The 12958-nt window shown below is 40.8% G+C and overlaps 1 protein-coding gene across 1 annotated transcript; it reads right to left on the reverse strand.

Annotated features, from left to right (window-relative positions):
- Positions 1-4: 4 nt before the first annotated feature.
- On the reverse strand, positions 5-9336 carry LOC138956818 (tetraspanin-4-like; the record flags this gene model as incomplete). Its single annotated transcript, XM_070328073.1, has 6 exons — positions 8867-9336; positions 4562-4658; positions 2947-3138; positions 2584-2658; positions 1007-1159; positions 5-40 (listed from the first exon to the last, which is right to left on the reverse strand). Coding segments are annotated over exons 1-6 (636 nt in total), but the record flags the coding sequence as incomplete, so codon positions are not given.
- Between the last annotated feature and the right edge of the window lie 3622 nt (positions 9337-12958).

Consider the following 12958-nt stretch of genomic DNA (forward strand, 5'->3'; position numbering starts at 1 on the left):
TGAACCAGTCGCTGTAGTTGTTCACCCCACAACACTGCAGCTGCAAAACACAAAGGGGTATTCAGATATTATATCATCCTGTGACCCTAATGGAAATTCAAGCCGCTTTCTCACTGGGGAAAGCAAGCTGCCATTTCCAGTAAGGTGCTACAAAATTTTTGTTTTATTTTCTGCATGTGTGTATTCATCAGGGCCTAGCATTGAAAAAGTGAGTTCAGCTTACAAAGGCGGCGGTCTGCAGATTTTTTGGAGATTTTTTGACCTAAAATGACCCCCCTCCCCCCCAAAGAAGATTGAGCAACTAAATTATGCCTTCACCAACAAGCAAAACACAGACAGTGGCCTGTGATAGCAGCGAAGCCCTGGTTTGCGTAACCTATTTCTTTCTGGCACAACTGACAGTATGCTTTGCCAGAAATAGCAACCTTTCGGAGCCATAGTCCGTATCGGCACATTACTTCTTCTGACTTGCCTTCCGCCTTCGGAACAAAATCCAGCCATTCCCACTTCCAGGAATACCTGGATTCTTTGTCACTGAATGGCTGACCACGTTCAACAATGTCGCTTCGAGACATTATTTCAAGTCTAGAGCCACAAAACACCGGCACAAAGCATGTTCGCGCGACTGATGCCAGAGGAAGTGCGTGCTCAAGCAAACTGTCAAACCGATTGAGAATTGAACCGAACGGCGCACAAAACGAAAGCTGGGACTGTTTGGGTTTACCGTTTGGGAATACCAGGTTTTTGCATTTCGGCGTACACCAAATCAAGTTCCGCGTAGTGGAGATGTTATTTCGGCGTAAAGTAAGCCGAACGGCTTACAATGCTAGGCCCTGATTCATGTTTCCAAGCCCTGAGACTTCTGCTGTGTACTTGGGATCATTAACATGCGCATGCATGCAGTTGGGCGAGTTCAGACATATACTGGAATTCCCCCAAAGACAGAATACGGCTACCGGGGTTTATATTTATATTTTCTACAAATGTGTTTTAGCTTAGTACTCACCTCTACCTGCAGCGAGTCCATGACCAGCCACCACTCCTCGGGGTCACGTGACCTGCTTGGTGACCGCTGATTGGACGGCCCCGAGGGATGCGATACTGTTTTGTAGTCCTGCTGGATGCTCGTGAGCAAGTCTTTCTCAATGACCGACCGCAGCTGGAACAAACAGTAACACATGAAGTGCTTATCAACCAAGGGGAACAAGAGAACACTGCATGTATTACTACTCACAACTCCATAATGTCAGGATCGTTTGCTCTTATACTATGGGTTTTGTTGGACTGTTTTCAACCCAATATTTCCTACCCAACAGGGCAGTGCGAGATAAACAAACAAGTCGCGTAAGGCGAAAATACAACATTTAGTCAAGTAGCTGTCGAACTCACAGAATGAAACTGAACGCAACGCAACGCAGCAAGACCGTATACTCGTAGCATCGTCACTCCACCGCCCGTGGCAAAGGCAGTGCCCGTGGAATTGACAAGAAGAGCGGGGTATTCGTTGCGCTGAGAAGGATAGCACGCTTTTCTGTACCTCTCTTCGTTTTAACTTTCTGAGCGTGTTTTTAATCCAAACATATCATATCTATATGTTTTTGGAATCAGGAACCGACAAGGAATAAGATGAAAGTGTTTTTAAATTGATTTCGAAAAAAAAATTTTGATAATAATTTTTATATATTTAATTTTCAGAGCTTGTTTTTAATCCGAATATAACATATTTATATGTTTTTGGAATCAGCAAATGATGGAGAATAAGATAAACGTAAATTTGGATCGTTTTATAAATTTTTATTTTTTTTTTACAATTTTCAGATTTTTAATGACCAAAGTCATTAATTAATTTTTAAGCCACCAAGCTGAAATGCAATACCAAAGTCCGGGCTTCGTCGAAGATTACTTGACCAAAATTTCAACCAATTTGGTTGAAAAATGAGGGCGTGACAGTGCCGCCTCAACTTTCACGAAAAGCCGTATATGACGTCATCAAAGACATTTATCAAAAAAATGAAAAAAACGTTCGGGGATTTCATACCCAGGAACTCTCATGTCAAATTTCATAAAGATCGGTCCAGTAGTTTAGTCTGAATCGCTCTACACACACACACAGACAGACACACACACGCACATACACCACGACCCTCGTTTCGATTCCCCATCGATGTTAAAACATTTAGTCAAAACTTGACTAAATGTAAAAATATGCTCTCTGTGAGGATGATATTTTTTATGTAGTCCTGTGAGGTTACCCTCTTGGAAATTTAGGTAGCTTTCTCTCTGAGGAAAGCGAGATGGCAACAGTTTGGCGCTATCCATTCTTTCCCCTTTCTTTTTCCTGCATGCCTGTATTCATGTTTTCAAGATCTGAGACTTTCGCTGTGAACTTGGATCCTTTACTATGCGCATGCATGCACACGGGGTTGTTCAGACACCCAGAAGAGTCTGCACAAAGTTGACTCTGGGAAACAAATCCCTAGTAAATCAAACCCACACGGATAGCGACAACTGGTTTTGAAGCCGGCGCTTCTACCAACTGAGCTATTTCCCTGCCTGCTATTATTAATTGATCATCCAACTTACCTCATCCTTATGTAGGAATCCTAACGCACCAGCAGTTATCTCCAAAGTGAAGATGAGCAAAACCATGATGAAGTACTGAAACAAAGTTCACAAGTCTTGAAATAAGTCGCACATCTCAAAACTAGAAAATGATTGACAACATATTATGATGCAGTGAGGGCATGTAAAATAATTCTTATACAGTGTGTATGAGAAGTTAGACTCAAGACGTAATATTCAACAGTCTATGTAAAAATGGTGAAAAAGAATGGTGGGTCTTTTATTTTAATTTTATAATTATCCCTTTCAACCCTTTGCTATTCAAAACAAAATTCTTCTCTGCGAATTCTTCGACAGCAAGCAAAATCAAATCTACAAACTCACCCCGATCAGCATGCACTGATTCTCGTAGAAGGCGCCACAACAGCCCAGAAAGCCCACCAATAGGATGATGGCCCCAGCAGTGATGCAGAGTGCAGATGCACTGAGAAAGGCATGTGTTGGCAGGATGGAGATGTGGGGGCTACGGTTAATCTGGAGCCACACTCCTAGCGACAGGACGCCACAACCCAGCAACTGAAAGAATAAAGCATGCATCAATTGTTGAGTGCACAGAGATACTTGTGTGTAGGCAAGTTGGGGACTATGGTTAATTTGGAAACACACTCCTAGCGACAGCACTCCACAGCCCAGCAACTGAAAGAATAAACCATTCAAAGGATGCATAAACTGTTGAGTGCGCTGAGAAACATGTGTGGAAGTGGGGACTTCGGTTAATCTGGAGCCACACTCCTAGCGACAGCACGCCACAACCCAGCAACTGAAACAATACAACCAATCAAGCGATGCATATATGCCAATATGGTTGAGTGCACTAACAAACGTGTGTGTAGGCAAGTTAGAGATGTGGTGACTACGGTTAATCTGGAGCCACACTCCTAGCGACAGCACGCCACAACCCAGCAACTGAAAGAATAAACCATTCAAAAGATGCATAAACTGTCTAGGTACGTGGTATCAAACTAGTTTGCCATGGACCTAACTTTCCGCTGCTCATGATGACAAAGCCACCGAGACAAACGTGTTGCGCTTGCTGTTTCCCCTGGAAGAATTTTGACAACTAATATACAAATGAGGGTAGTTGCCCTGTACAGGGATTTCCTCAAGAAATTAAGAAGAAGAAGAACTTACACATCACACTATACTTTCTAGAGTAACGTCTTTCTTGCCATATATATACATGTACCAACTACCATCCATTGCTAGACTTATCCCCATATTTCAGGGGAACCGCTGACGACCTGTGAACGACAGCAACCTTTGTCGTCTCCATTGGACTGATTATCTGATAAGCCAGAATCGAACCCAGAAGAAGAAGAATCCCAATACTAATATCTTTGTTTCTTCTGCATAATCCTCTGATGAGACGAAAAACCGAGGTCCCTTCGTGTACACTACATTGGGGTGTGCACGTTAAAGATCCCACGATTGACAAAAGGGTGTTTCCTGGCAAAAGTGTATAGGCATAGATAAAAATGTCCACCAAAATACCCGTGTGACTTGGAATAATAGGCCGTGAAAAGTAGAATATGCGCCGAAATGGCTGCGATCTGCTGGCCGATGTGAACGCGTGATGTATTGTGTACAAAAATTCCATCTCACACGGCATAAATAGATCCCTGCGCCTTGAATATGTGCGCGATATAAATTGCATAAAAAAATAAAATTAAAATTTTTTTTTTAAAAATCCCTGCGCTTAGAACTGTACCCACGGAATACGCGCGATATAAGCCTCATATTGATTGATTGATTGATGCTTTTTTAAACTCAACCAAGTGACTGCCGTAATGTTTCATTTTGTCTGTGCAATTGTTCCACAAACTAAGCGTTCTTGTTTTTTAATTTTGAAAGGTTAGCAGTCTATCTGTTTCAGATTTCAAGAGACTGCACTGCAATAACAATTTAACACATAATTGCAATGTACACAAGTAAGACTTACCCAGATGAAGACGTTGAAGCCAAAGAAGATGTATTTCACACAGCTGAAGCTTGTCTTTTCTCCCATGTTGGCTGGTTTGATGGGATGTCTCGTACAGCTGCACATCACAAATACACACAAAGGTCAATGAAACGTGAAGTATATTTCATTTACTAATATTTTTTTTTAATAATGTTTGTCCCTGAGTCAGCAATGCAGTACTATTACTTGTTTATTTGCTGGGCAAAAGTAAGCAGTTTTTGTCTTGCATCCCCATGACTGATCATGCATGATCAGCAGTGATCTTACATGATCATGTATTTTCGTCGTTACCTCCTCACATAGCCGGTCCAGGATAACCAGGATGCTTCATTTGAAAATCCTCAGAAGATGAAGTATTGCTGCCTACATGGCTGGTTGATCGATTTTAAGAAAAACGGCTGTAAATGTACCTCTAATCTTCCCATTTTGATCACAGATCTGATTCACCAATGTAAGTTTTAAGTGTTGGTGCACTCAACAACAACAGGAACATACTTGAAATTGCTTGCACAAAAACTACAGATAATTATGCTTTATTTCTGGAACACACCTGCAGACAGACAGAAGCACAGAGCGACCGACAGACACACCGGCAAACAAATGATTTTCATTCCTGTATCTATGCCAGTAAATACATTAGCCTGTATTTCTGTAAAAAAGAGTACTTTTCTTAGACACAGATTTACATCCCCCCCTCTGACTCAACATGACAAACAATGACTCTCATAACAAGTAATATTACCAACAGCTATCATAACATTTCTCATGCATCATGCAGGCATGAGAGAGAGATCTGATGATTCCTTTCCAACATGTGACAATTTAGGTAAAGAACACAGGACCTATTTTAAATATGTAATGGTTAAAGAGCTTACTTCCACCATGAATCAAACTGGAAAAAAACTACATGTACTAAGCAATATATCACAGCTAGTAGATTGACCAACATTTGGAAAAGAAAAAAAAGAGAACAACCAAACAAAACACTTGATTTTTACATTACAAAGAAAAACGTTCAGAACACCATTTACCTGTGAGTTTTCATATTGGACATGCTGCATAAATGATCCATGATTGCAGAATAGTTTTGTTTCTGCACGGTCTTTGCACAGATTTATCAGAAACAAACTAGAGAATTGCTGGTTCTAAAACTCTCAGTCTCACTGACAGGTGCAGAGCTGTGAGTCCGTCAGAGAATGTATGCTTTTGCACTGCTCAATTCAGCCCCAAGTTCCAATATATATACACAATACAATGAACTTCAGTCAATACTGTTTTTAGAGTTTTAGACTGCTAAAATAGTAGTGATGGCACTGGCAGATACTAGTTAAAAGAACAATGAAAAATGTGATGAAAAAATCACAATTGAATGTTATTGCTGTTTTGTAATCTGGGACAAAACACTGCAGGAAAGATTAAATTTAAAAACAATCTTCTTTTCAATTCTGGTTCACAACGCAGTCCATTTTAGTTGCTTGATCATTCAAAAGATCTGAAAAGTAGCAGCCATGCATTGTGCTGGGAACAGGTTCTCTGTCAAATACAAATGATCTCTTCAGTTCTCTCTCACAATTAGTGAATTGCAACACCTATGAGCTACAACGATAAAGCTCCCCGATGCTTGTCAGATACTGTCAATTTTCACGTCCTTGTCCCGAACTAAGTCCTGCACAAGCCTCCAGCAGAATGCAAAATACAACCTTCTCCGGGAGAGACATTCACTCGACTGGTCAAATCTCTCTCGCTAATCCGCTAAAGTAGTCATCATGGCGTCACTTCATCTCCCGTGTCCACTAAACAATGCTGTCCAAAAACAGTCCACAGCCACGTGCTCACACTGCCCACAGCAAACTCATAAAAAACAGCAGCGACCAAATACTCTGCGTAAATTATGAGACGAATTTGGCATGCTATGTGGCACGATGGTGCCTGATGTGAGTTGATGCAAAGAGCAAACAAACAGTCCGAACAGAGACGGCCTTGTCTACCCTGTGTCCAGTTTAGAACTGTTCCCCATGTCCAGTTTGGGACTGCCCAGTGCATGGCCAGCTCTGACCGGTCAACACCACCTGCTTGACCAGCTTAAACAAGCTGTGGACCGTACCTGAGCAGGTCCGACGGGAAAAAAGAGGGCAGCGCAGAGTGTGATCAAACTGGTCAATGTTTAACCATTAGCCCTTTTTCTGAGAACGTTTCAATATTTTGTGGATGAACAAATAGATCCCGTCCGTGTGACTCTTTACTTCATAATGAAAAAATGATGGCAATGAACGTTTTTGAAACTGTTTATTATGAAATAATTGCATGCCTTGACCTTGTTTGTTCCAAGGTGGGAAGCTATTTTCAAACTGTAAATGAAACCACTCTTGCTGTGTTTTTCATTGTGAAACTTTAAAAGGCTTTGCCTGCATAAAAACACACACACTCAGGTTCGAACTTTAACTGCAGACACATGGGAATATTTTAAGTTGGATTCGTTTGGTTTGAGGTATTTTTAGCTGATTTTATGTTACAGTATACTAATTTTAGTGATGACAACAACGACAACAACGACAACAACAACTGATGTTTCAAACAGCATGTAAATAGAGAATACTACATGGCTTGCTGTGTCGTACCAGATTTACACAAGTTGTTTTTTAAAATATTGAACTGCAAGCGAAAGCGAGCTGTTCACTATTTGAAAAAGGAACGAGTGTAAATCTGGTACGAAACAGCAAGCCATGTAGTATTCTGTTTATCCTACATACTGTACTTACCTGTATTTTACTGAAAATGTCCTGCAGTCTTGGCAGCTTAATTGAAGACGCTTGTTTTGGAACCTCGATCTCTTCTAAAGCCTCGTGCAATCTATTACGTCAAAGCAAATTAACGTCACTCTGAAAGTGCGGTGTGACAAAAAAAATGCATCGAGGGTAATTAGCGAGCGCAATTTTGTTTTTACATGACGTTTGTCTCGGTGACTTTGGCATCATAAGCAGTGGAAAAACAGGTCCCTGCCAGACTTGCTTGACATGACCTCATTTACACGATATACACACGTGTGATTTGAACGATTATTTTCTCACGAGTGTCTCTCTCACGTATGTATAATGTAGGATAAAGCCATGTTTCAAACAAGAAATATGTTGCTGCAACTTAAACCACACAATTTCCTACTTTTCCCACTCTGTCACACATAAACTAGCAACATATGACACAGTCATATATATGGCAGTTTAGAAAGCATGACCACATAAGAGACTACCAGGACCAGAAATGCACAGAGAGAGAGAGAGAGAGAGAGAGAGAGAGAGAGAGAGAGAGAGAGAGAGAGAGAGAGAGAGAGAGAGAGAGACAGAGAGAGAGAGAGAGAGAGAGAGAGACAGAGAGAGAGAGATAGAGAGAATGTCAAAGAGAGAGAAGAGAGAGACAGAGCGAGAGATATAGACAGAGAGAGACGGAGACAGAGAGACGGAGACAGAGAGAGAGACGGAGACAGAGAGAGACGGAGACAGAGAGAGAGAGAGATTCTTTCTTTATTTGGTGTTTAACGTCGTTTTCAACCACGAAGGTTATATCGCGACGGAGAGAGAGAGATGATGATGATGATGATGGAACTTTATTTTTCAAGGATAGAGGTTTAAGGCGACGCTTTTCTTACAACCGGTCCTTACTTCTAATACAAATGTCTAATAAATGATAAACAAGTAAAGCAACATGACAAATAAACAAATTAAACGAACGACCCAGCAAACAATCGACAAGTAAGCACAAAATGACAAAGTAAGCAACATACAAATCAAAAGCGAAACATGCAACATGTTAATTGAGGTGATCGACGGTAAAATTCACACAATACCAACGTTTACACTAATGCTTACAATGATTATATGGTGTAAATGATGATGATGAAGATGATGATGATGATGATGATGATGATGATGATGATAATGATGATGTTGATGATGATGATGGAAAATCGCAACATAAATTCCACATAATACATGTAATAAAGAACATATTTTTGTAATTCATAAAGCTTTGCCAATTGTTGACAGCTACTTGCACATGTATGTTATAGCCATCTAGGTAGACATATAATGATTATGCAGAGCTTGTTTAAAACTCTTTAGTGAGGTTAATGATCTTATTACAGACGGAAGAGAGAGAGAGAGAGAGAGAGAGAGAGAGAGAGAGAGAGAGAGAGAGAGAGAGAGAGAGAGAGAGAGAGAGAGAGAGAGAGAGAGAGAGAGAGAGAGAGAGAGAGATTAGCAGACAGACAGGTAAAAAAAAGAGACATACGCAGAAACTTGCTTGAACTGCTGAAAATACTCCAAAGGCACTGGCACTTCATATCCATTTCCCACTCGTCCATTCTCCGACATTATATTCAAGTAAAACAACCTGAGCTTCTGTGACACGGACAGTTTATGAGTATGACTCGTATGAGGTAACTTAATACCACTTCACTTAACTTTAATTCCTAACAGATTCACAGCTATAGTAGTACTGATATTTATATTAGATGAGTAGTCTCTGACTGACTGACCACCAACTTGTACAATGTAATATAAGACATTGTGAAAGATCAGGATCCTATATGATCATCACACATTTCCCTGTTAGATCTGATGGGAAATTCCCTTCGAGCTCAACACCATTCACCGGTCACAAAAGATTACAGTAGTCACAGTTTCCATTACGAGCTATCTAGGTCAGAAATCTAATTGAATTTTTCTTAAACAATGGAAGGAAGCTCCATCCAAAACCACCATATACTAGACAGGTTTTCCAGAACATTATTAGTGTATTACTATTACTTTTCCACAGCTAGACTAACAAACAACAGGATACACGATTTTAAAAGAACCACGTAGTAAGAGGGAGTGTTAGTCATTTGTTTCCCGTATGCCTCAGTGCGGGGATTGCCAACCACCCCCACCCCCCCTTCCCTCCTCACACACAGAGACACACTTCCCTAATTCTCGTCTGCAATGTAGGAAATGTGGATGTGTGCTGAGTCTTACACTCCACGGTTGCTACTGCTTCAACTAGAAATGTGACGTTTTGATTGTAAGCATGTGTGCTGCGAACAAGCCAACATTGTTGTTCCAAAAAGGCACTGAATAAAGAGCATACGATCTTCGGCGACAAAAAATACACAGAAACTGAGAAAGGCCGAAAAACAGTAAGTGTTGGCAGACGTGTATTTCGAGGAAAGAAACAGCAGCAAGTGAACGTTTACCTCTCTACCTGCACAGGACAGATAAACAGAGAAAAGAAACCTGGTGTGCTTTGTATGCATCTTATGAAACTTACCAAATATCTCCAAGACTGCTGATAAATTATGCTTGTTGACAAATTTCGTCTGCCATCTTGAATTACAAGAAGATAAGCATTGCAAGGGAAGTAACCCTCTCCGCAAAGAAAGCGAATTTGCTTACTGATTACCTTTCTTGCTCTTGATTTTTAGTTGCAAACTTGTGCAATTTCAGTACCCGTTGTTCTGCTGAAACCCAGACTGCCTTTATTTTCCTAAGTGTGTGAAATATTCCGGGCAGAAGAATAACTACAACAAAGCCCCACCATAAGCTGTGCTGGTAAAGCAAGAGATAATGAACGAAGTTTTGCCTAGGGAGGATAACCACTGAAACAATATCACCATGCAATCACTCCAAAAGCAAAATAATATTTCCATTTTTTTTTTTTTTAAAGCTAGCGGTCTACTAACAACCCAAAAAAGAACAGCAATCATTTCAAGCTAGCACAACGCACGCACGAGTTGTTAGAGTTAAAAGCTGACAATAATTCGACCTGCAAACTTCTTCTAAGAAGTAGGCTAGAACTTCCGAAATAACTGACTCGCCACTGAAACTGTCATTACTGATGATTCGTTCCCCAACGATAAAGGCACTTCCACAGTAAAAGTCGCGGCACTGAATGTCAATACTATATGACAAACAACAACAAGGAGGAATATATATTTTGTGTCTAATGAATTCGATCTCAGTATTGCAAATCTTGCGACTCGATTGAAGTTCCTCAATCAGTTTTCAGATTTTCCGTTTAAGTTCTTTTTCTTCTGCAGAGAAGGCTGAATTGTCTGAAAACAAACGAACGAAACAAAGCTAACACAGAAAAATGTAATTTGAGACAGGATATGAGAGAAGTAGAAACTTCTTGCTCAATGTCTTACGAAAAATGTGATGAGGTGTGTATAAGTACCTCAAGAGAACTTCCGAAACAGAAAAGTTTCACCCAAAACAAACTTCAAGAACTTTTCAGCTGAGTGGCCGTGATTTCCTCCGACAGCACTGCTGTCGGATAGCAAAGCTTGACCCTAAACAGAACACACCCCGTGTTAATCCAAAGGAACACGTACCTTGTCTAACAAAAGTTTAAACTATTTATTATTAAACATGTCTTTGTAAATGTTAGCCAAACTAAAGCGGGACTTCCAATTTAATGACCCAAAAACTTACGACGGATCATGGCACCGGTGGTCGGCCATCTTGAACCGCTCTGTTTTTCTTGCAGACTGTGAAGACAGCTCTGGAACCAGCCGGCCAGAGAGCACATTCACGCTGCGATGGTCGGAGAAGGCCTGCCATCAACAGCTGCTACGGAAGGGGGCGTGTTCACAGGCGTATGAACTCATAAGGGTTCATCAAAGTTCATGAACTCGAAGACAAACAAAGGCGCCCGAAATAAAATCTTTTCTGGTGTCTTTCTGGCATTAGAGACTTAGCCTTTTTATATTTAGTCAAGTTTTGACTAAATATTTTAACATCGAGGGGGAATCGAAACGAGGGTCGTGGTGTATGTGCGTGCGTGTGTGTGTGTGTGTGTGTGTGTGTGTGTGTGTGCGTGCGTGTGTGTGTGTGTGTAGAGCGATTCAGACTAAACTACTGGACCGATCTTTATGAAATTTGACATGAGAGTTCCTGGGTATGAAATCCCCGAACGTTTTTTTCATTTTTTTGATAAATGTCTTTGATGACGTCATATCCGGCTTTTCGTGAAAGTCACGCCCTCATTTTTCAACCAAATTGGTTGAAATTTTGGTCAAGTAATTTTCGACGAAGCCCGGGGTTCGGTATTGCATTTCAGCTTGATGGCTTAAAAATTAATTAATGACTTTGGTCATTAAAAATCTGAAAATTGTAAAAAAAAATAAAAATTTATAAAACGATCCAAATTTACGTTTATCTTATTCTCCATCATTTGCTGATTCCAAAACCATATAAATATGTTATATTCGGATTAAAAACAAGCTCTGAAAATTAAATATATAAAAATTATTATCAAAATTAAATTGTCCAAATCAATTTAAAAACACTTTCATCTTATTCCTTGTCGGTTCCTGATTCCAAAAACATATAGATATGATATGCTTGGATTAAAAACACGCTCAGAAAGTTAAAACAAAGAGAGGTACAGAAAAGCGTGCTATCCTTCTCAGCGCAACTACTACCCCGCTCTTCTTGTCAATTTCACTGCCTTTGCCATGAGCGGTGGACTGACGATGCTACGAGCATACGGTCTTGCTGAAAAATGGCAGCTACTTGACTAAATATTGTATTTTCGCCTTACGCGACTTGTTTTTTTCTCATGTCGTAATTCAAAACGTCTACACTGTACAAACAACAACAACAACAACGACAACAACAACTGAATTTAGATTTATCATTGCGCTGGGAGCGGATTGCATTACAGTGGCGCTTCCCACAGACATGACAGACATAGAAAGAATACTCTTTCTATGTCTGTGGGCCCCCCCCTCCCCCCCTCCCCCCTCTCAGTTTGAGTCTTACATTTTTAAGACCTTGCCCCCCTCTTCCCCCCCCCTCACCCAGGTGAAGATTTGTTAAAGGGTGGGGGGGGGGGGGAGGGGGGTGAGGGGGGGTACTCTGTAACTGAACACACGGGTAAAATCATCAGTGTTCGCCTCCAAAAATAATGCTATAGAGGTACATTTGTTATTGTGTGTCGTTTCTTTTTGCTTTGTCGGCAATGGGAAATTGTCATTGCGGGTTGACTCGCACCAAATCATAGTGTGAACCTACTGCAGACACATAATGACTATATTTAAAATATGTTTGTCCATTTCAGTGTTCCTCCCAGGGCTTCAGCTATTACAGTTATCCGTTGCCTTACATTGACTCAAAAATGGAGCGAGCGAAGGAGAAAAAATGTGAAACAACTTCACAAAAAAGCCGGCCCGCGAAGAAAAAGAAAAAAAAAGTGGTCACTGTTGGTGTGCCGCTGATAGTGTGTGTGTAAGTGTGTGTGTAAGTGTGTTTGTGTGTGTGTAAGTGTGTGTGTTTGTGTGTGTGCGTGCGTGCGTGCGTGCGTGTGTGTGTGTGTGCCACGGTGTGTGTGTGTGCCACGGTG

Source organism: Littorina saxatilis, unplaced genomic scaffold (assembly GCF_037325665.1).
Source record: "Littorina saxatilis isolate snail1 unplaced genomic scaffold, US_GU_Lsax_2.0 scaffold_668, whole genome shotgun sequence".
Lineage (NCBI taxonomy): Eukaryota > Metazoa > Mollusca > Gastropoda > Littorinimorpha > Littorinidae > Littorina > Littorina saxatilis.